Source organism: Rutidosis leptorrhynchoides, chromosome 4 (assembly GCF_046630445.1).
Source record: "Rutidosis leptorrhynchoides isolate AG116_Rl617_1_P2 chromosome 4, CSIRO_AGI_Rlap_v1, whole genome shotgun sequence".
Lineage (NCBI taxonomy): Eukaryota > Viridiplantae > Streptophyta > Magnoliopsida > Asterales > Asteraceae > Rutidosis > Rutidosis leptorrhynchoides.
The window spans coordinates 501,160,280-501,183,020 of record NC_092336.1 but is presented as its reverse complement, the minus strand read 5'-3'; the positions used below and the strand labels follow the sequence as shown (position 1 = coordinate 501,183,020).

The 22,741-nt window shown below is 34.5% G+C and overlaps 2 protein-coding genes and 1 pseudogene across 2 annotated transcripts; all 3 read left to right on the top strand.

Annotated features, from left to right (window-relative positions):
- Nucleotides 1-3,449: 3,449 nt before the first annotated feature.
- LOC139844766 (jasmonoyl--L-amino acid synthetase JAR4-like) lies at nt 3,450-6,006 on the top strand (annotated as a pseudogene).
- A 3,528-nt stretch (nt 6,007-9,534) lies between these two features.
- Nucleotides 9,535-10,849, top strand: LOC139842433 (uncharacterized). The gene is made up of 3 exons (XM_071832572.1): nt 9,535-9,622; nt 9,745-10,008; nt 10,080-10,849. The coding sequence occupies exons 1-3, from the start codon at nt 9,535-9,537 to the stop codon at nt 10,847-10,849; spliced, it is 1,122 nt and encodes a 373-aa protein (XP_071688673.1).
- A 26-nt stretch (nt 10,850-10,875) lies between these two features.
- LOC139842432 (uncharacterized) lies at nt 10,876-12,075 on the top strand. The gene is made up of 2 exons (XM_071832571.1): nt 10,876-11,227; nt 11,654-12,075. Exons 1-2 carry the CDS (start codon nt 10,876-10,878, stop codon nt 12,073-12,075), a joined length of 774 nt encoding a protein of 257 aa, XP_071688672.1.
- The last annotated feature ends 10,666 nt before the right edge of the window (nt 12,076-22,741 follow it).

Genomic DNA, 22,741 nt, shown 5'->3' with positions numbered 1-22,741 from the left:
TCTTCTGGAGATACGACCTTCTCCCACTGAGACTACCACCTCTACTACCTCTCATTCTACTCACCCTATGATTACCCGTACTCGTCTTGGTACTACGAAACCTGTCCAACGACTTAACCTCCACACATCTGTTATCTCTCATGTTCCACGTTCTTACCCTGACGCACTCCATGACCCCAACTAGAAACAAGCTATGGCTGACGAATATAATGCTTCAAAGCTTGTGCCTCGCCCATCGGACACGAATATAGTTCGCTCCGTTTGGTTATTTAAGCATAAGTTTAATGCAGATGGTAACTTAAGCAGGTATAGGGCGCGACTTGTTGCTAATGGTCGCAGTCAACAGATTGGTGTTGATTGTGATGAGACATTCAGTCCGGTTGTCAAACTGGAAACTATACGCACAGTTCTCAGCTTAGCGATTTCTCGACACTGGCATGTTCACTAGCTAGATGTTAAGAACACATTTCTTCATGGTCAACTGTCTTAGACGGTTTACATGCATCAGCCTCTGGGCTTTCGGGATCCTAAATATCCCGACCATGTCTGCTTACTGCAGAAATCTTTATATGGCCTCAAACAGGCCCCATGCGCATGGTTTCAGCGCTTTGCAGGGTATGATCAACGCCTTGGATTCCACCACAGCCGATGTGACACTTTTTTATTTATTTATCGTCAGGGATCCGACATTGCTTACCTCCTCTTGTATGTGGATGACATTGTGTTGACAGCATCCTCCGCTAGCTTGCTTCAGCGGATTATTCAGTCCTTACATAAGGAATTTGCCATAACTGACTTAGGAGCCTTAAATTATTTTCTTGTCATCTCAGCATTGCGCACTGCCACTGGTATGTTCTTGTCTCAGAAGTAGTATGCCATAGAGATTCTTGAGCGAGCCGGTATGATCTCTTGTCAGCCGTGCAGGACCCCTGTTGAGCCAGGCGCCAAGCTCACTGCCCACGGTCAGTCTGTGCAGGACCCAACTTTATATCGTAGCCTTGTAGGTGCCCTACAGTATCTCACCTTCACTCGTCCAGACATCTCCTATGCAATTCAGCAGATTTGTCTTTTTATGCATGACCCACGGGAGCAACACTTACATGCTCTCAAGCGGATTCTTCGTTATGTTCATGGGACTATTGACATGGGATTACAGTTATATGCATCGTCCCCTACCTCTTTGGTTGCTTACTCTGACGCTGACTGGGCTGGGTGCCCTACAACTAGACGCTCCACTTCTGGGTATTGTGTCTTCCTTGGCAACAATCTACTCTCATGGTCTTCAAAGCGACAGCTTACTCCTTCTCGCTCCAGTGCCGAGGCAGAATATCGAGGAGTTGCCAATGCTGTTGCTGAGACATGCTGGATACGTAATCTTCTCCGTGAGCTTCATTGCCCTCTTACCTCTGCTACACTAGTATACTGTGATAATGTTAGCTCCGTCTACCTTGCATCTAATCCAGTCCAACATCAGCAGACCAAACACATTGAGATAGACATTCACTTTGTCAGAGATTTAGTTACTCAGGGACAGGTCCGAGTTCTACATGTTCCGTCAAGATATTAGGTTGCATATATCTTCACCAAAGGCCTTCCATTTTCTCTATTCGACGAGTTCAGATCCAGTTTGAGCGTTCATCGTACTCCCGCTCCAACTGCGGGGGGATTTAGCCCAACATTATTAGGCCATGTGTTCTTGTATTTGGGCTGAGCCCATGTTATTATGTTAGGGTTATGCCCTATATATGATTGTATCATGTACCGAAGAAAACTCAATAAACAATAGGTAATATTGCATTCCAACAACTTTGTGTTCACACCGCAATTTTTCAAAAGCCCCCTTAACTATATTCAACCGTAAAGTTTTGCAGGGGTTAAAACCGTAAATTCCAGGAGTATAAAACGTAAATTTAATATTAAATCCATAAATATCTCACAAAATCCAGCACAATTTTTAACCGGCCATATCTTTCTGGACGGCGAGCGTTATTGTTCAACGACACCACCATTAAACTCAAAATAATTTTACGAACAAAATGAAACTAGCTGCGTTGAAAACGGACACTTTTTAAAAAAATTAACCACAACGACATACAAAACGGAGCTTACAACGTAACCCGTTTTTCAGTCTGTAAACACATAAAACTACGTTAAATATTAATAATCATGCCGAAAAACCCCGCCGCAACGCGCTGGCCGGTCCGGAACTAGTTTCAACCCATTTGGTACCCCTTATTTTTCTATCTCGTTATTATATATAGAGTACTGTGTAATTAAAATGTAATTTGACATTTTAGCACATTTCATCTCAATATGCAATTTGCAGTCTTATTTAATTATTAATTAATAATTAGTGGATTTGTTTGTTGAATCACTCTGCTCTATATACATGTTATGTCCAAACTTTTTGATCACTATATATGTATGTGTACGATTTATGCCTTTGACAGAAATTTTATTGTATGAAATATAGTTAGAAAATCAATTTGATATGATGTTCATTTATTTTTTAAAATTTATTATAAATTTACTTATTGTAGTTAATACTCCATAATAAATGAACAAAAATTTATTTATTTTTTGAAATTTTAAAAGGCAAGTATTTTATTACTTTATATACATAGCGTATTATGGATTTTCTAGTGAGAAAGGTTAAAAATTTGGTTATATTTTATTTAACGATTATTTCAATATTGAATAATCTCATTTGTCCATTCACACACTTTTTATTAGGAAACTTGATCTTTGAAATTGGCCGATAGTCACGTCTACACGGGCAACACACTTTTTTTGGTGGAAATTTATTGTAGTGTGTTATTTGATTACAACTTTGACAATTTGACTACTAGTCAATTACAAGAAAATTAGATAATCTCTGTCCCAATAAGGAATTGAAATTGATGTTTAGTTGCATTAATATTATTTTAATGTCCGGTAGAATCTATGTTTCGTTGACTTTAAGTCAAATACACATGAATATCGTGTGCCTTGTTTTCTTCCATATCGGTCATGAACAAACAGTTTGTTTCTTCACTTTCTTGTTTCATTATTGTATAGTACCATATATGCTATGGAATTCATGCTTTCACTATGTACAAAAATATGTCTTTTTTCATCTATGTATTTTACAGGCTTCTAATTGTTTGTGATATATAGTAATTAATAGCCTTCTAAATTTTGACTAATCAAAGACAAACAAACTTATATAGTTGATTTATAAGGAAGGAAACAATTGATAGGAAGCTAGCCGTAACCTTTTTTTTTATTTTTTTTATAAAATATGTTTTTATTATTATTATTATTATTATTATTATTATTATTATTATTATTATTATTATTATTATTATTATTATTATTATTATTATTATTATTATTATTATTATTATTATTATTATTATTATATCTAACTTGTTGCAATTGATATATTTATTGCAAGATATATCAAGACAATGGAGAAAGAATTTAATAGTGAAGAAGTGATTCAAGAATTTGAAGCTTTGACCAAAGATGCCAAAAGGATCCACATTGAAACTAACAAATCTTGAAAGAAAATAGTGAAGCAGAATACTTGAAAAACTTGAGTGTGGATGCTACAACTGATCTCGAAACCTACATATCTCGTGTCCCTCTTGTTACCCACAAAGATCTTGAACCGTATATTCAAAAAATCGCCGATGGTGCAACCTACCCGGTCCTTACTGGAAAGCCTATCACTACTTTTTCATTAAGGTATGTTTTCGTTAGTCGAGTCCAGGTTGCAGGGTATTTTGGTCATTTTACTTATTGTTACGCTCGGGTTTGCAGCTCCGGAACTGCTCAAGGGAAGCGCAAGTTTGTACCTTACACTGAGAAACTGAGTGAAAATACCATGCAGGTTTTTCAGACCTCTTTTGCCTATAGAAACAGGTATGTATCTTTATTAATGTTCAACATGTCTTGATGTGGTTGACTTTGATGGATAGTCAAATCCAGAAATGCCAATTTCATATGGCTGACTTTCATGGACAGTCCAACAATGTCATGTTCAATGGTGTATATATAATTTATGGGTGCTAGAATTTGTATTATCTAAATGATCATTAAACTGCTCCTTACTCAGCTTCATTTTCACACAAAAAAGAAAAATTGCGCCCCTTATGGAGAGGCTTTTTTGGGGTGTCCGGCAGGTTTCAAACGCCAAAAATGACTGGGTCGTTTATATTTTTATAATAATTTTATCCCCTTTTTCACTTAATTACCAATCACATTTTGTCACATCACCCAAAACTTTCCAACAACTCTTCTCACAACCTTCACAATAACAACCCAAAAAAAAAAATGAGATTGTCACGTCACAGTCATCTCCATCCAAACTCCCCCCAAAAACATAAAAATGCCTCCACATCAGTCATTGTAACTAGTGGTCTTAGAACTTTAACAATCCCAAAACAACAATTGACTAGTATCACGTGCCTTGATTCATTGATAGTTGATAATCAATTTTCTTATATACAACTTCATACTTGCTACTTCTTAGCTCCTCCATTTTCATGATTGTTTCACCACTAGAAACTGAAAAAACAGTAAGAAGGTTTAGTGTAAAACATTAACTATATGTGTCTTGCTTCGGTTAAGAGTTATATTTTCTCCTTTTTTTGTTCAGGGTGTATCCGATTGCAAAAAATGGGAAAGCTTAGAACTTTCTGTACAGTAGCAAGCAGTTTACAACGAAAGGCGGTTTGATAGCTGCAACCGCGACTACAAATGTGTACCGTAGCCCAGAGTTCAAGAAAACAATGAAAGCCATACAAACCCCAGCTTGCAGCCCAGAAGAAGTCATTTTTGGGCCCGATTATCACCAATCTTTATACTGTCATCTCCTTTGTGGACTCATTTTTCATGAAAAAATTCAAGTTATTCTTCTTCTTTTGCACATAGCATTGTGCATTCCTTCAGGACTTTTGAACAAGTCTGGGAAGAACTATGTAACGACTTACGAACCGGAGTCTTATCCCCCCGAATCACGGTTCCATCTATCAGAACCGCAATGGCCAACATTTTAAAGCCGAACCCTGAATTAGCTGACGAAATTCACGAAAAATGCTCCGGATTAATCGACTGGCATGGGTTGATCCCCGAAATCTTTCCTAACACAAAGTACATTTACGGGATCATTACGGGCTCCATGGAACCATATTTGGTAAAACTCAGACACTATGCTCGAGACGTACCTTTACAAATTGGCGATTACGGGTCATCTGAAGGATGGATCGGTGTAAATGTTAGCCCAATGTCACCACCCGAAACCACGAGTTTCGCCATACTTCCTAATATAGGTTATTACGAGTTTATACCCATTAGTCAAACCGTTGACCCTGATTCTGCCGTTGACTCGACCCAGAACGAGCCCAAAACAGTTGACTTGACTGATGTCAAGATGGGTGAAGAATACGAAGTTGTGATTACTAATTATGCAGGTTTCTACCGTTATTGCCTTGGGGATTTGGTTAGGATAACTGGATTTTATAACTCGACCCCAATGTTCAAGTTTATTTGCAGAAGAAACTTGATGCCAACCAGGCAACCATCAACATTGATAAGAACACTGAGAAAGATCTGCCGTTATTAGTTGAAACAGCAGCTGAGCTCTTAACTAATGAAAAGCTCGAGCTAATTGATTTTACTAGCCACATCGATCTCGTGTCAGAACCTGGGCATTACGTGATCTTTTGGGAAGTTAGTGGGGAACCAAGCGATGAGTTTCTGAAAGAATGCTGAAATTGTTTAGACACATCTTTTGTTGATGCAGGTTATGTGAGCTCGCGAAAGGCCTGTGCGATTGGACCACTTGAGCTTCGAGTTCTTTTGAAAGGTACATTTCTAAAGATGTTGGATCATTCGGTGCAACAAGGGTCTGTTTTGAACCAGTACAAGACACCGAGATGTGTGGGTGCGGCTAACCAGAGTGTGTTGCAGATACTATGCAACAATGTTGTTAAGAGTTATGTTAGTACAGCTTATGGTTAAGTTTGTTTGTTATGTTATGATCATCTGGGCTTGAAACTAATGGCCGGTTAAGTTATGAATAAAGATTGTCTTATTGAACCTTTTAACATTAAAAGCTTTTGGGTTGTTGCAGTATTCCAACTCTATTTCTTTGCTAGGTTGGATATTTATATTTAAACTTTAGGTGAGTTTTGTATAATAAATATTTGATAACATAAAGATACAAAATTCATTTTAAACATGAGTTACATAATGTTTATTACAGTACCAATTTAGATCATTTTTACGGCTTGTTAAAACACGAACCAACATCATATATGATAAATTAACATACAACAACAACAACAACAACAACAACAACAAAAAAACCCAATACCACATAAGTGGTGTATGGGGAGGTGAGATGTAGACAATCCTTCCCCTATCTGAGTATAAAGACAAGTCATTTCTAAACCCCGAGTGAAAATACTCTCAAAAGTAGAGAAAATCATCCATCTCTCTATTCGACGGATAGAGAGATTGCTTCCGAGTGGACCTCCGACCAATAAGTAGAATTTTTTTTTAAAAAATAAAATGAAATAAAATTAAAATTGAGAGGCCATGAAAATGGTAAAATCAAATTTCCATGGGTTTTAAATCCTGCCGGAAATTTAATTTAGACTCTAAAAGTCAGTCAAGTCGCCAATAAATCGACGCTTGCAGTCGACTCAATAACTAGAGCCGTTATATGATAAATTAACATATATACCATTTTTTAAGTGTCTTTTTTAAATACCCATTTTTTCAAATAAGGATGGGTTCCTGTGAAGATTAATTTGATAATGTCATTTTAAAACATTTAATAATAGTTGTATCAAACACCTTCTGAGCATCCCTAGTCTTAGGGTGTCAAAAATAACCAAACCCGCATAAAGATTCTCGATTCAAAACATGGACCGTTATCTCTCCCCCCCAAATCCTCCCATCCCGATCTCACCATTCACGCCAGTAAGGGCAACCCGCTTCCGGCAACCAACAAACAGACACAGCAACATCAATCGATTTCAATATAAACAAACATCAAACCCTCATTTTCAGTTTAATCAGAATCCAAACCCTAAATCAGACGGAGATGACGGCTGGAAATTGGTTCAACACCGGTGTAATAACAAGCAATCAAGTCCGACTACCAACACCAGAGCAAGAACTCTTATCCAACAATATGGCGGTTGGAACAATACTCGATCAGCCAGTCAACAATAATGGATACCTAAATTCAAACAAAGTGGCGTTTTGAATCCCAAACAGGCCTACCAAGCAACATATCCGAACAACATACCCTTGAATCTCAATCGTCCAAAGCACACCTCTGCAAACGCCCATCAACAACCCAATGTGAACATCACGTCGATTATGTTTTTTGGATTTCCAGATCATTGGGGTAAATCAGATCTCAATTTCTTTCTAAGCAGGTATGGAAAAATAATTGATATATATGTTCCTAATTCTAAACGTTTAAAGAATGGTAGTAGATTCGGGTTTGTAAGATTTGCTGATGTACATGATGTTGATTCCTTGCTGAAAAGATTGTGTTCAATCAACCTTGGTAATGGGTGGTTTAAAGCATATAAAGCCATTGATCGAAATAACAAAAGTTCTTATAGCAAATCTGAAAATGTAAATCAAATACCCACTGAGGTACCACCATTGAAGGATGTAAGAAATAATATGAATCTTTATGAAGGAAAATTTGATGGTAGATCATTCAATGATGTGCTTTGTAATAGAGACAAACTCACTTCTGTTACACAACAATTAAAAGATATTGGTTGGTTTAACAGGTGGGATTGTAACGGTAAATTTCGGGAAATCTCTGTTGATGATAATGATATTAACGTTGATCTTCTTAACAAGGCTATAATAGGCACCATCTCTAAATTTGAATACCTCGAGCATATTATGTTCTTATGTGACATGGAGAGTTTACATAATGTTAAGGTTAAATACCTTGGCGGTATGAAAATTATGATCATATTTGAATCAATTGAGCAAGCTAATCAAATCATCAATGCAAAGAACCATTGCATTCATAAATGGATGACAAACATCCGAAACTGGGATATTAATCATAGTTTCCAAGGTAGAATTACGTGGTTAAATATTACGGGTATCCCGGTACAATTTTGGAATGAAAAAATGTTTAAATCAATAGCCGGTTGGTGGGGACAACCTCTTGATTTCGTCAATTGTTCTCTTAATGGTAACCAAAATTTAGTTGTCGAAAAAGTGTTGGTAAAGCTGCTAGATGCACACTTAGTCCATGATATTGTTCGGGTAACATCAAATAGCTCGATCTTCTTTGCATATGTCTCGGAAGAAGTAAACGGGATATTCGAAATTGATACAAAATGTGATCGAGGGGGCGGTGAGGGTAGTGATGCCATTTCTGATTCAGATTATAAATCTGTAGAACTAGACAACGAAGATAATGAAATGTTTGCTGATCTGTTTGATGAATTACTATCCACTCGAATGTATCAAAAAGGAAAAGAGGAAAATATAGAAGATCTACAATCATAGTGTTGGGTTTCGGATACCAACTTTCTTGAGACACACTCAGATGCAAACAACGAATCCTCAAATGCTCCTAAAGATGCTTTGCCTGTAATTGTGGAAAAAGACTGTGAACTATATGATCAAAACTAAATGAATACGGGACAGTCTAATTATACAAGAAAACGGGCCACGATTGTGAACGATAATAATATGGGTCAGTCCAGTTATGATAACAAACGGGCCACTGTTGAGAATGGGCCAGGTGAAAACACTCTACAACAGAATTATGTCTATGATAATGTTGTGGAGAAAACTGGTGACAATATCGAGTCTGATTATGGGTCAGGAAAAGGGCATACTCTTAATCTTAATCAGGTTAACTTTGATGATGGGTCAAATAAAATGGGTCAGTCTAGTTATGATGGCAAACGGGCCACTATTGATAATGGGCTAGTCGTTAACACTGAACAACAAAATTCTGTCCAGGCTACTGTTTTAGAGAGTACTGATGATATTATTGGGCCTGCTAATGGGCCAGAAACAGAGCCTACTTTTAACCAGCTTAACTTTGATGATGGGCCACCCAGTATTCCAAACTATCTACCTGGTATTGATTTTTTTCCTTCACAACTAGATGCTCCTCTTGATAATAAGGTAGATGTCAAAGGGATAGCACAGAATGATGATGTTAAGTGTAATGATGAGGGCGAAAAGGATGATCTTATATCAACATTTTTTAACACTGTCAAGGCAAAAAGAAAACAGAAAATTGCAGCATGTGCTTTTCCTGTTAATAAGATATCGATCAATGAACAATCATCCTCTACTGGTAGCCTCAGACTTAATGAATTCGGTAACGAAATTGGCCTTGAATTGATCGGGCCTCCTCCGGAGAACTAATCACTTATTGTAAGTCGTTTTTTATCTTTATTTTTCATAAATGAAGATAATATCACTAAATGTACGTGGACTCGGGAAGTTTGGGGAAGAAACCATTAATTGGATAAAAAAAACATGATTCGTTTTCACAATCCGGATATTTTTGCAATTCAAGAATCCAAACGTAAAAATGTAAACGATAATCTCATTGAAATTATTTGGGGTAATAATAACTTTGAGTATGCCTATAAACCTGCGGTGGGACTATCGGGTGGTACCATTCTCATTTGGAATCCATTAAAGTTTAATGTATCTCGAGTGGTTGAAAAAGAATTTTTTTTTTAGCTATAAAAGGGAGGTGGGTTGGGAAAATTTCGAATTCAATTATTGTAAATGTTTATGGACCTCACACGGATAACCTTAAACAAAAATTTTGGGATAGCCTCGAAAGTATTATGCAGGTTGGTATTGATGATTGGATAATTTGTGGGGATTTTAATGAAGTAAGAAGAGAATCGGAACGTAAAAATTGTGTCTTTATAGAAAGTAGGGCTAAAATGTTCAATGACTTTATTGACAAATCTAATTTAGTTGAGATTCCGTTGGGTGGTATGAAATTTACTAGGATTAGTGATGATGGTCTTAATATAGTAAACTTGATCGGTTTTTGGTTTCGGAAGCTTGTATAACAAAGTGGGGTGATATAGCCGCTTGCACTTTAGATCGAAAATACTCTGATCATTGTCCTATTATTTTGAAAGTATGCACCAATGACTTTGGGCCGAGACCTACATGGGTTTTTAATAACTGGTTTGAAGACGTGGAATGTGAAGAATTAATTGAGGAGGCATGGAAATTGGCAACTAGAAATTCTCGGGCCGATTGTATTGTTCGTGATAAACTTAAAAAGATAAAATTGGTACTAAAAGAAAAATGCGATCCAAAATACAACACTCTAAATGTCGAGATTGACAACTTGCAAAAAGAAGTGGCAAAATGGGAAAATCTTTTAGGCTCACGTGATCTTACGGAATCTGAAATCTCTTTATGGCTTGAAACGAGGAAAAATTGGTTACAAAAAGATAAACAGAAAGCCGAAATTTTAAAACAAAAATCAAGAATTAAGTGGGCAACGGACGGGGACGAAAATATTAAGTACTTTCACTCATGTATAAAAAGACGTCAAAACAAAAACAATATTCGGGGTATAAGTTTGAATGGCTTATGGATTGAGGATCCGGACACAATAAAATTAGAAGCTTTTAAACACTTTCAAGAAAGATTCCGAGATACCAATTCAAGAAGGTTTAAACTCCGGGGTCCTTTAGAAAAAAGCCTCACTTCCGAGGAAGCAAATTTTCTTGAAACACCTTTTTCCCTTACGGAAATTTTTAATGCTATTAATGATGTGGGGGTGAAAACGCACCCGGTCCGGATGGGTTTAATATGAAATTTTTTGTAAAATTTTGGGATATAATGAAAGAGGATATTCTTGCACTTTTTAATCGATTTTGGGAGTTGGATGAGATATCGAATGGGTGTAACTCGTCTTTTATTGCACTAATTCCTAAAAAGAATGATCCTCAAAGTTTTGGTGATTACCGTCCTATTAGTTTAATCGGGTGTTTATACAAAATTTTATCCAAAGTGCTGACAAAAAGGCTACAAAGTGTCATCTCATCGGTTATCGGGTTTGAACAAAGTGCATATATTAAAAATCGGTATATCCTTGATGGTATTCTAATTGCTAATGAGGCGCTTCATGATCTTAAAGCAACAAAACATAAAGGATTTCTTTTTAAAGTAGATTTTGAGAAGGCTTTCGATAGTATTAGTTGGGATTTTTTGTTTGAAATCATGGAATTAATGGGGTTCGGATCTCGGTGGATTAAGTGGATTAAAGCATGTCTTTCCTCGGCATCCATTTCAATATTGATTAATGGCTCACCCACGAAAGAATTCAAACTCTAAAGGGGCGTTCGGCAAGGGGATCCGTTATCTCCATACCTTTTTATCATGGTGGCCGAGGGATTGAATCATCTCACCAAAATAGCAGCTAGCTTGAATCGTTTTTCTGGGCTTCATATTGGTTGAAGCAATGTTCATGTAACCCACTTACAATATGCAAATGATACTTTATTTTTCGGAGAATGGAATAGAAGAAATGCGCGTAATCTAATGAAAATACTTAAATGTTTTGAAGCTACTTCGGGTTTAAAAGTTAACTTTCATAAAAGTTGTGTTTACGGGTTAGGATTATCTAATTCGGAAACGAATGCCATGGTCGAATGGCTTGGATGTGCATCAGGAACTTTACCGATTACTTACCTCGGTCTCCCTATTGGTTCCTCCATGAAAAAATTAAAGGATTGGGAATCGGTGTTCGAAAAGCTCGAAAAAAGACTTGCGGATTGGAAAGCTAAATCATTATCCTATGATGGTCGTCTCACTCTCATTAAATCAGTATTATCTCGTATACCTCTTAATTTTTTCTCACTTTATAAGGCCCCAATTTGTGTTATTAATAAATTGGAAAGTTTGAGACGTCGTTTTTTTTGGGAGGGTCGAGTGACGTCTCAAAAATGTCTTGGGTTAAATGGGACCTTTGTATGTTTCCTCGAGAACATGGTGGGCTTGATATCGGGTCACTTGCAATTAAAAATCAAGCTTTACTAGGTAAGTGGTGGTGGCGATTTAAACTTGATCAAAATTCCCTGTGGGTCAAAATAATAAAAAGTATTTTTGGTAATGATGGAGGTCTAAATATGACCTTCGCCCCGGGTTCAAATCGCATTGCGTCAACGTGGTCATCGATTTTAAAAGTTGGTCAAAATTTAAATAATCTTAAAATTCCATTTGCGCAATCTTTTAAAAAAAGAATAGTTGACGGATCTCAAACCGAATTTTGGAATGTAGCTTGGCTCGATAATCAACTATTAAAAGATAAATTTGATCGACTTTTTAGACTTGAATCACACCAAAATGCCACCATTCGGGACCGAGTTCTTTGGGAGGGTGATAACATTATTTTTAATTGGTGTTGGTCCCGTAGCATCTCGGGAAGATTACTAGGGGACATCACCAATATTACTAATTGTGTATCTAGTTTTGTTCCATGTAGCTCCGGTCGTGAAGAATGGATGTGGTCTCTAAGTGCTGACGGTTTGTTCTCGGTGAATGCCCTCACTAAGCTACTTATGCTAGCTTCACTGAATCCAGGACCGCAACATACACGTACAATCCGTAATAGCTTTGTTCCATTGAAGGTGGAGCTTTTCATGTGGCGTGCAAGACTATTTCGACTACCAACTCATTTTGAACTTGACAAGCGAGGTATGGACTTAGGTTCGATTCGTTGCTCTCTTTGTGACAACGATCTTGAAACCGTGGAACATTCTATTTTTTAGTGCAATATTGCTTTTGACACGTGGGTTAAGGTCTATAATTGGTGCAATATTGGGCCTCCTCCGTATTTTTCCATGGCCGAAATGTTTCTTGGCAATGGGATCTCGTTTAGTTCGCCCATTGGAAAACATTTTTGGCAAGCAATCGAATGGATTACGGGTGATATGATATGGAAAAATAGAAATGCTAGTACATTCACAAAATCCAAACCAACCTCCAACCTCGTCTTTAAGGAAATACAACTAAAGGCTTTTGAATGGATAACTAATAGAAGTAAAAAAGTTCAACTCGAATGGGATCAATGGATACATAATCCTCGTTTTTATGATATGGATGATTTCTACCGCTCGGGAATTGGTTGATGTTTTTCATGATTCATGGCCAAAACTGTCTCGAATTTGGTTATGGTGTCTTCACCTATAGAGTGAAATGGGTGCTGGTTGTGTTGCTTTGTCACTGCATTTGTTAGTACTGTAGCATTTTCACCGCCCTGCTTGATTATTCAAGTCTGCTCTATTCGTGGTTATACTATGGCCATTTTTTACACAGGTGTTTTGGTTATAAATCTTCGTTTTCTATCTTCTTCTTTGTTATGTAATTTTAATTTTAGCTTAGTGTTCGGTTTGCTCAGGTTGTTCGATTTTTTCATGTATACACGAGCTATAGCTCCTTCATGTACTTTTTTGGTTTATATTAATAAAATACTTTATTTGCCGTTAAAAATAAACATTTAATAATAGATATATTTTGATTATTGGTCTAATAAATTTGCTTTATTGGTCTAATACATTTGCTCCTGGACTATACAACTAAATAGGAATATTGCCTATATCGATATTTCATGAATGATCGATTAGTAATTTACTTATGTGGTGCTGCTGATCGAGTTCGAGTTGAGGTAGTTTTCAGCTAACCCCAATGCGGTGATGGCTAGAGAGGACATTATAGCCGAAATTTATTAGCAATTGATGTCATTCCAAGAATGCCTTCTTGAATCTTTTAGTTACCAAATTAAAGCTTTGAATTGAACTTGAATGTCGGTGATGATCGTAGAAGGAGACCACGACTTGTAGCGAAAGACTTTGTGATTTCTAGATTTTCAAATGGTGTACAATTTTTTTATGTATTTAATAGTTTTCATGTATGATTTCTTGAGCCTTTGATATCTGGAGATTCCTCCTACTTTTATTTTAAACATAAATATTTATTAAAGAATTTATATTTAATAAAAATATTAAAATAGTTAATTTAACTATAAATCTGTTTTCAATATATTCACTCCATGATTGCCTCAAGCTCCACACGCCACTCATTAATCTTAGTATGCGTTAAGCTCCAAACGACACTCATTAACCTTCGTATCTACATTTTTAATAATGTAATAATGAAAAAAATGCACTGAATGTGTTCAAAGGATTATAGTGGATTTTTGGAGTTACCTCACCCTCGTGAAATCGCGACCCCTTATCCCGGTCAGTGTAGCACGTGTGTCGCCCATAGCTATTTTTCTATTGTTTATTCAATAAGTTCACAATATTTTTCTATTTTTTATTGTTTATTCAATAAGTTCACAATATCTTTCTATTTTTCTGTTGTTCATTGTAGCACGCGTGTCACGACCACAATTTGTTACAACATGAAGTGTGAAGTACATGAAGTAGTAACACAACTTCTGGATAACAAAAATTAATATGAGGCAGTGCATTTCCACAACTGAGTATCTTCATATAAATCTATCTATAAGTTCTATTATATCTCTAAAATGATGATGTCATATATACACATTTTCTAAGCATATAAATAATTCAAAATAAAAAAGAAAAAATTTAAAACATCTTTGATGATGTCATTATTTTATATTAATTTAATTAAAATAATAATACAAAATCTTTTATAAAAGGAAATATTAATCTCTCCTAAATAAAAGCTAACAAACTCTCATCCGTTATAATTTATTCTTCTGCCCATTTTATTGTTCAATAACCATGTTTTTTTCTTTACAATCAATTTAATTCTACATTCTAGCATTGCAAATATGATTACTCGATCCAACCTGGTTTGTTGTTAACTTTTACATTCAATTTTGTTTGATTATAAGTTATCAGTTTTTATTTAATGGAATAACGGTTTTGTTTGATTGATGGAACCACACTCAATACACTCAAAGTTTTATTGATGCTTCTCTTATTTGAGTGATCATGTGGGAGTTGAATATTCTTAATACACTCAATTTAATTACTATTATTCAATTTTCAACCAGGTTTTTTGTTAACTTTTACATTCAATTTTATTTGATTATATGTTATCAATTTTTATCTGATGGAACCACGGGTTTGTTTGATTGATAGAACCATAACTAATACACTCAAATTTTTATTGATGTTTCTCTTAGATGTGTTATAATGTGGGAGTTGAATATTCTAAATTTGGAGCTTAGTTTTATGAAAAAACTTTGAGTGTATTAATATAGGGCTTAGTATGTTCTTAAACTTTGAATGTAGTAATATGATATTTATCTATGCATCTTCGTTTATTATTCTGTAACTGATGGCATATAGGCCACCGGTTAAAGGAATATCTATTTGCAGTACATAGATAAAAAATTTATGATAATAATTCAACTCTGAATGTTTGATATATATCTTATCATTGTGGTGACATATTTTATTGGAATGTAGGTTACAACAATACAACATCCATGATGGATATGTACATATTGTAGTGATGTTGATGAGTTTAGATTGTTGTTTTTCAACTAACCCGTGAAATCAAGGGTCATTCGGCTAGTGTATATTTATATGAAGACGGTCCAAGTATAATTATCAAGATCGTTATTTTATGTTATGTTCACATTTACTATAAAAAAATATTTAAATCAGATTTCACAAATTATTATTATAATGTACTCCCTCCGTCATATAAAAATAGTTCACATACAAAAAATACACTGATGTGTGCAGCGGTGTATACGAAATACTTATATTTTTATTATGAAATACTATTAAATACGATACAATTTTACACAAGTTATTTATTTATTTATAGAATAGATATACCTAAACCTTGCTACAACACTTATAGGCAGTGTACCTAATCGTAGAGTAGTGTAGTTTTTAGTAAATCCGGTTCGTTCCACAGGGATCCACTTATTTCGTACACTATATTTTTAAACAATTATATTTGTATAAATATATATATTAATTAGTAATATAGTAGTATATTTTTTTATTATAAAAGGAGGTTTTACCGTTTAATGACCGGTTTGTCGATTTTAAGTCCTAATGCAAAATATTAAAAATAAATAGAACTTAATTTAAAGCGTAAAGTAAATGATGACAATTAAAAGTGCGATAATTAAAAAGTACGAGAATTTAAAGTGCGATAATTAAAAGTGCGATAATTTAGAATGACGGTAAATAAAAGTACGATGAAATATAAAATAAAAGAATTATGCTTATTTAAACTTCCGTAATCATGATGTTTGACGTGTTTATTTTAATTTATTACCAAGGGTTAATTGTCCTTTGTCATGGATTATTTGATATGTCCATCTGGTTTTGTCCATAATAGTCCATCGGTCATAATTATAAAGTGCGAGAGTCTTCGCCAAATTAACCTTATACCCGAAGTCAAATATTCCAATTAATTGGGGACTTAAACTGTAACAAGATCTTAATACTTTGTTAATCATTACACCAGGTTATCGACTGCGTGTAATCCAAGGTTTTAATACTTTGTTAATAATTACACCAATTACCCTTGAATGTAATCCACCCCTGTTTTAATGAGTCCATTGACTATTAATCCATCCCCGTGTCCGGTCAAATGAACAATTATTAGTATTTATAAATATCCCGCCCACCGTACCCAGTCAAGCGTATGTGGTTATACATAGATACGTCAAATTGTAACCTTTATATTAAATTAACAAGATATCATTTAGCTAATTAAATATAAAGCCCATTAATAGCCCATAATCCAATTTCCACAAGTGTCGGTCTTTTGTTCAAACCCCAATTATGGTCCAAAGCCCAATAACCCAGTCTTAATATTTAGTCCAACATCATGATTACTTCGGCTTAAATAAGAATAATAATAACTTAGCTACAAGACATTAATTTAAAAAGAAAAAACATAGCTTACAGTGATTATTAATTTCGTAGCGTTACACGGACAGAGTTCCGACTTAAAACCCGTAAAACATTCGTTACAATAACCCAACTAACTTATTATTAACTTAAAATTCAAATTAAAATTATAAATATAAATATATAAATATAGATTGAGAGATTAAAGTAGAAAAAGGGATGATGAGTTCGGCAGAATACGCGGCCTTTTATAGGCCCATTTTAAACTGTATTGCTCCACGGCTGCGGAGCTTTGGATTCCAGCTCACTGATGTTAAAGCAGAGGTGTATACGAAATAGTTATTATTTTTACTGCGAAATACTATTAAATACGATACAATTTTACACAAGTTATTTATTTATTTATAGAGTGGATATACCTAAACCTTGCTATAACACTTATAGGCAGTGTACCTAATCGTAAAGTAGTGTAGTTTTTAGTAAGTTCGGTTCGTTCCACAGGGAGCTAGATGAGTTTAACGCTATATTTTTAACAACTATATTTATATATAAAATATATATAATTATATATAGTAATATTATTATAAAAGGGGGTTTTACCGTTTAATGACCGGTTTGTCGATTTTATATTTTAAGCGTAAAGATAAATGACGATAATATAAATGACAGAATTTAAATTGCGATAAAGTAAATTGCAGTAATTAAAATGACAGTAAATAAAGGTACGATGAAATATGAAATAAAACAATTATGCTTATTTAAACTTCCGTAACCATGATGTTTGACGTTTTGATTTTAATTAATTATTACCCAGGTTAATTGTCCTTTGTCCTGGTTTATTTGATACATATTTGATTTTTGTCCATAATAGTCCATCGGTCATAATTATAAAATGCTCATCAAATTAACCTTATTTCCGAAGTCAAATATTCCAACTAATTAGGGATTCGAACTATAACAAGGTTTTAATACTTCGTTTAATGATTACACCAGGTTATCGACTGCGTGTAATCCAAGATTTTATTACTTTGTTAACAATTATATCAATTATCCTTGTATGTAATCCACCCCTGTTTTAATGAGATATGAATATTAATTTACCCACTTGATCAGAATGAATAATCAATTACCCAACCCGAATAATTAATTAAATGATCGTAAAAGATGTCCTATAAATGTCACTAAATAGAACATACATAATCATTTTAATAATTATTAGATTAACTAATTTGAAGATAGGTTCCACAGATTCTAATGAGTTGTCATTCGATTAGACATTACCCCCTATCTATTAATAGTCAATAGTCCGATGTTCACAAGTGTCGGTCTTTTGTCCAAACCTTAATTATGGTACAAAATCTAATAACCCAATCTTAATTTTTAGTCCAACATCACGATTACTTTGGCTTAAATAAGCAGGCTTAAATAAGCATAATAATAACTTAGTTACGAGACATTAATTTAAAAAGGAAGAACATGGCTTACAGTGGTGATTAATCGCGTAGCGTTACACGGGCAGAATTTCAACTTACAACCATAAAACATTCGCTACCATAACCTTATTATTAGTAATCTTAAATTAAAATTAAAATTATATATATATATATATATATATATATATATATTGAAGAGAGTAAGAGATTGAATTCTATTGTGTATAACTCGTCCGAAAAACTGACTTTTTATAGAACTTGGCCTGCTACAGTAACTCATGCGGTCGCATGAGTTTTGTGCCTTCTGGCCATGCGATCGCATGGCCGTCATTTCCTGGTCACATACTTTTTGGCTCCTAGCTTGTCGACATATTTATTTAATATATATAATATATATATATATAATTTTATATAATTATATATATTATATTATATTCATGTACATAGTTGATTTGTAATTTTAGCTCCGTTGCGTCGTGCGTTGATAGTTGGCTCAGGTCCAGGTTCCGGATTTTCGAACGTCCTTTCGTACCATTTAATATCTTGTACTTTGCGTTTTGCGACTTGTACTCTTATCATTTTTGGATGTTTCTCATCAATAAATTGAACCACTTGAATTATATCTTGTACATTTGAGCTTTTTGGTCATTTGCGTCTTCAAATCGTTGTTTTCTTCTTTTGTCTTCGCACTTATTTATTTAAACGAATATTACATAAAAATAGAACAATTGCAACTAAAAGCTTTACATATTGGAAGGATATTGTGCCTAAATATATGTTCATTTGGAGCACTATTAAATATCCCCACACTTGAGCGTTGCTTATCCTCAAGCAATACAAAATTTGAAATTAAAATCACACTTCACTCGAATCATTTTTTTATTCTCACATTTTATACATCAGTGATTTTGATACGGCGGTATAAACAATGATAGTAACGATGTGGTTTACAGTCCCACATGACTTATAAAAATTTAGATCCTTTAAGGAAATTAGATCTTTATGAAAACATTTGATCTTTTGAAAATTCAATCTAGCTTTTACCCTAGATAAGTTTTCCGAAATAACCCTTCACCGGTGTTTGCAAAATGATTTTGTGGGTTTTGTGGGTTTCAGATTTTAAAATTTTAGTTCAAAACTTGCGGTTTTGTGTCACCCACTTGCTAACCTTGTATTGGGAAAGCAACACATCCAGTATACTTGCTCCGTATATTACCTTTCAGTAAACTACCGTCCGATTGTAAAGGAAAGCGTTGAACAAGTAACTGGTAAGGCAATGTCCCGTGACATGCTTTTGATTATGGTCTATATCATGTCGGATGCAATTACTATCCTTTGTAGGAGCAATAGTAAAGATCACCCTATTGTTTTTCGGTCTGGCACAAGGTCCTGTCTTTGACCATGCTATGCAACCACCGTTCTTACGGTTGACACCCGATTAGGTTCAGGTGACCTAATGAATTCCGGTGAATTCCTAGGATTTTACGTTCAATGGTAATGAACGCATTGAAAATAGATTTTCAGAAAAACAAATTGGTTTTAATTTGATCAAAATATTTTCTCGTTCAAGCTCGAGTTTAGATATCATTGAATTCCATGAGTTTGTAATTCTCAATCTTTTAAAGTCAATATCAAGAATTGAGTAATATCAGGCTTAAAAGCTGATTTTTAATCTTTTAAGGAGATTATCCTTTTCTGGGGGTCTGATTCATTAGTCTTATCAAGCTAATTTGCACGGCACCCTCCCCATTTTACGAGACAGATCCTCTCATGGTTAGGATAAGTCTGACTACTTGGCGACCCTGTTTGATGCTGAGGTCCGTGGATTTCCTGCTGATTTTAGAGATGACTTTTCTAGATTTTTCGTCAACCTACAGATGGTCTGGACGAAAACTTCCCGACCTAAATCAAGAAGCGCGTGTCTTTTTCGGAAGACTTTACCTCCTTTTAATTGTGGAATTGATTCATCGTGCAGATCCATCTTTCTTTCAAATATATTACAGTAAATTAGGTAAAACTGATTAAAATTGTCCAAAACAAAAGTACATGTAATAATCTTGTACAAACATATGTGATATGTGTTTGTAAATTCTTCCACACTTAGCTTTTATTTATTTTTTTCTTTCTTTGCCTTTTTATTCTCCTCTATTCCATTTTAAATGAATTCTAACGTTTTGGGTTGTTTCTCTATTTATGCTCTCTCCGAGGTAACAATAATTTCGGCATTAACACCTAGTTTTATCGTTCATAAATATGTGTAAACATGATTTTGAATTCATTTAGTTGAAAATTTTTCAAATTTTCACAAAATTTGGCAATTAAACTAAGTGTAAACCCGAGAGAATTTATAACCCTTCCCCACACTTGAGATCATGCAATGCCGCATGAAATCAGACTATAATTATAAATTCATGAGGGTGATTAGTGTAGAAAAGTGATTAAAAATACCGAGTTTGCAACATATTATTTTATATCACATTTGATATTTTGCATCTTGTCGTCAAAATTAGTAGCTTTTGCTGAACTTTAATGTCAGTCTTTGAAAATGCACTGTTTTACCCTGTTTTGTACATAAGATAAACTATATATATATATATATATATATATATATATATATATATATATATATATATATATATATATATATTATAAAAACCTTTATTTATTAAAACAATTTAAATGAAGAATTTTTTAAAATTTTGTTTCCTTTTACTTTAGGTAGTTTCGGTATGTTTACCTAGTTCGTCCCTCGACAAAATTTAAAATTTGTCATTTTTAAAGCGATTGTTTTAAAAGTAAAGATTTTCGGGTTTTTTTTTAATTTTTTGGTATACTTTAGATCAATAAAATTAAAAAATAATGATAACAAAATTTTTCGCCCGCCTTCGGGTAAAGCAATTTCGGTTCCATGACCTAGTCTTCAACTTACGATGAATTTTAGAAATCATTTTTTAAACTTAATGAAATAAAGTAATTTTTGTTTTTTTAAAATCACACAAAAATTAAATTTAAAAAAATGCATATTAATTTCATACAAAACATACAAAACAAAAATTTAGAATGGGGGAGAAAACTAGTTCTTTAGTGTCTGCTAGTGGAAAAGACCAATCGGATTCCATTCTCGGAACTACACGAGAACAGAACAACTAACCCTAGACAGCATTATTTCTTAGAACATTTGAATCTCCCCACACTTAGGTAGCTGTGGTGTCGAAATTGTGGTTAACTTCATTGTCAATTTCTCTTGGACCATAATCAACTTGCATATCTGTGACTTTTTCTTTAAGCCATTGGTCGGATTCCTGTGTAATATTCACAAATTCAACTAGTTTTGCCTTTTCTTTAGGCGATAGATTGGATACTAACCGGTTACATAACTTAAAGTTCCCCTTGGTTCTAGCATCGCGAATCCATTTAATAAGTTTCTTCATTGAACTATTAATAACGGGGTCATTTAATTTCGTATCAACAACGGGGTTCTTTGTTATCAGGTCATCATTAGGTGTTACTTCATTTTCCCCACACTTAGGCGTTTTATTATTGTTAAGCACTACCGTTGGAGTTGGTAAAACAATATGGTTCTTACCAATCGTTTTTGTTGGTTCAACGATTTTGGTTGGTGGAGATTTAGCCTTTCGACTCACAAAGGTGATCGATTTTTCATCATTACTAAGTGTCATTCTACCCTCTCTTACATCAAATAACGCCCCGGTGGATGCTAAGAATGGTCGACCTAAAATTAGAGGAATGTTTGGGTCCTCTTCTATGTCAATGACAATAAATTTGACTAGAAAGGTTAAATTACCCACTTGAACGGGTAGGTTGTCAGCAATTCCAACTGGGTGCCTAATGGTTTGATCAAAGAGTCGAACACTCATTTCTGTTGGACTTAACTCATCTACTCCTAATCTCTTACATAATGAAAGAGGCATAACACTCACACTCGCACCTAAATCTGCTAGTACATCATACATGACACAATCACTAAGTAGACAAGGAACAATAAATTCACCCGGATCACCCAACCTGGGTGGAGGTTTTAGTGGAACTGTCTTCACCCGGTTTACTTTTACGGTTTTTGTTTCTTGTACCTTCTTATTTTTCTTCTTCTTCTTTCCAGAGGTTTCACAAACTTTATTACCTATTACTTGCTCATACTCAACTCCTTTTCTTGGAAACGGGATGGGTGGTTTGTATGGTGCCACCACTGGCTTTACATACTCGGTTGGTGGTGGTGGTGTTACTTCTTCATTGTTACTCACATCTAAAACCTTCCCATCTTCTGAAGCTGGTTTTTCAGAATTCGTTGATACCATATTAACATTCTCATTTCGAGGATTTACTTCAGTATTACTCGATAGCTTTCCTTGTTCCCTCTCACTCATCATGCTAGCAAGAGTACCTACGTGTTTTTCT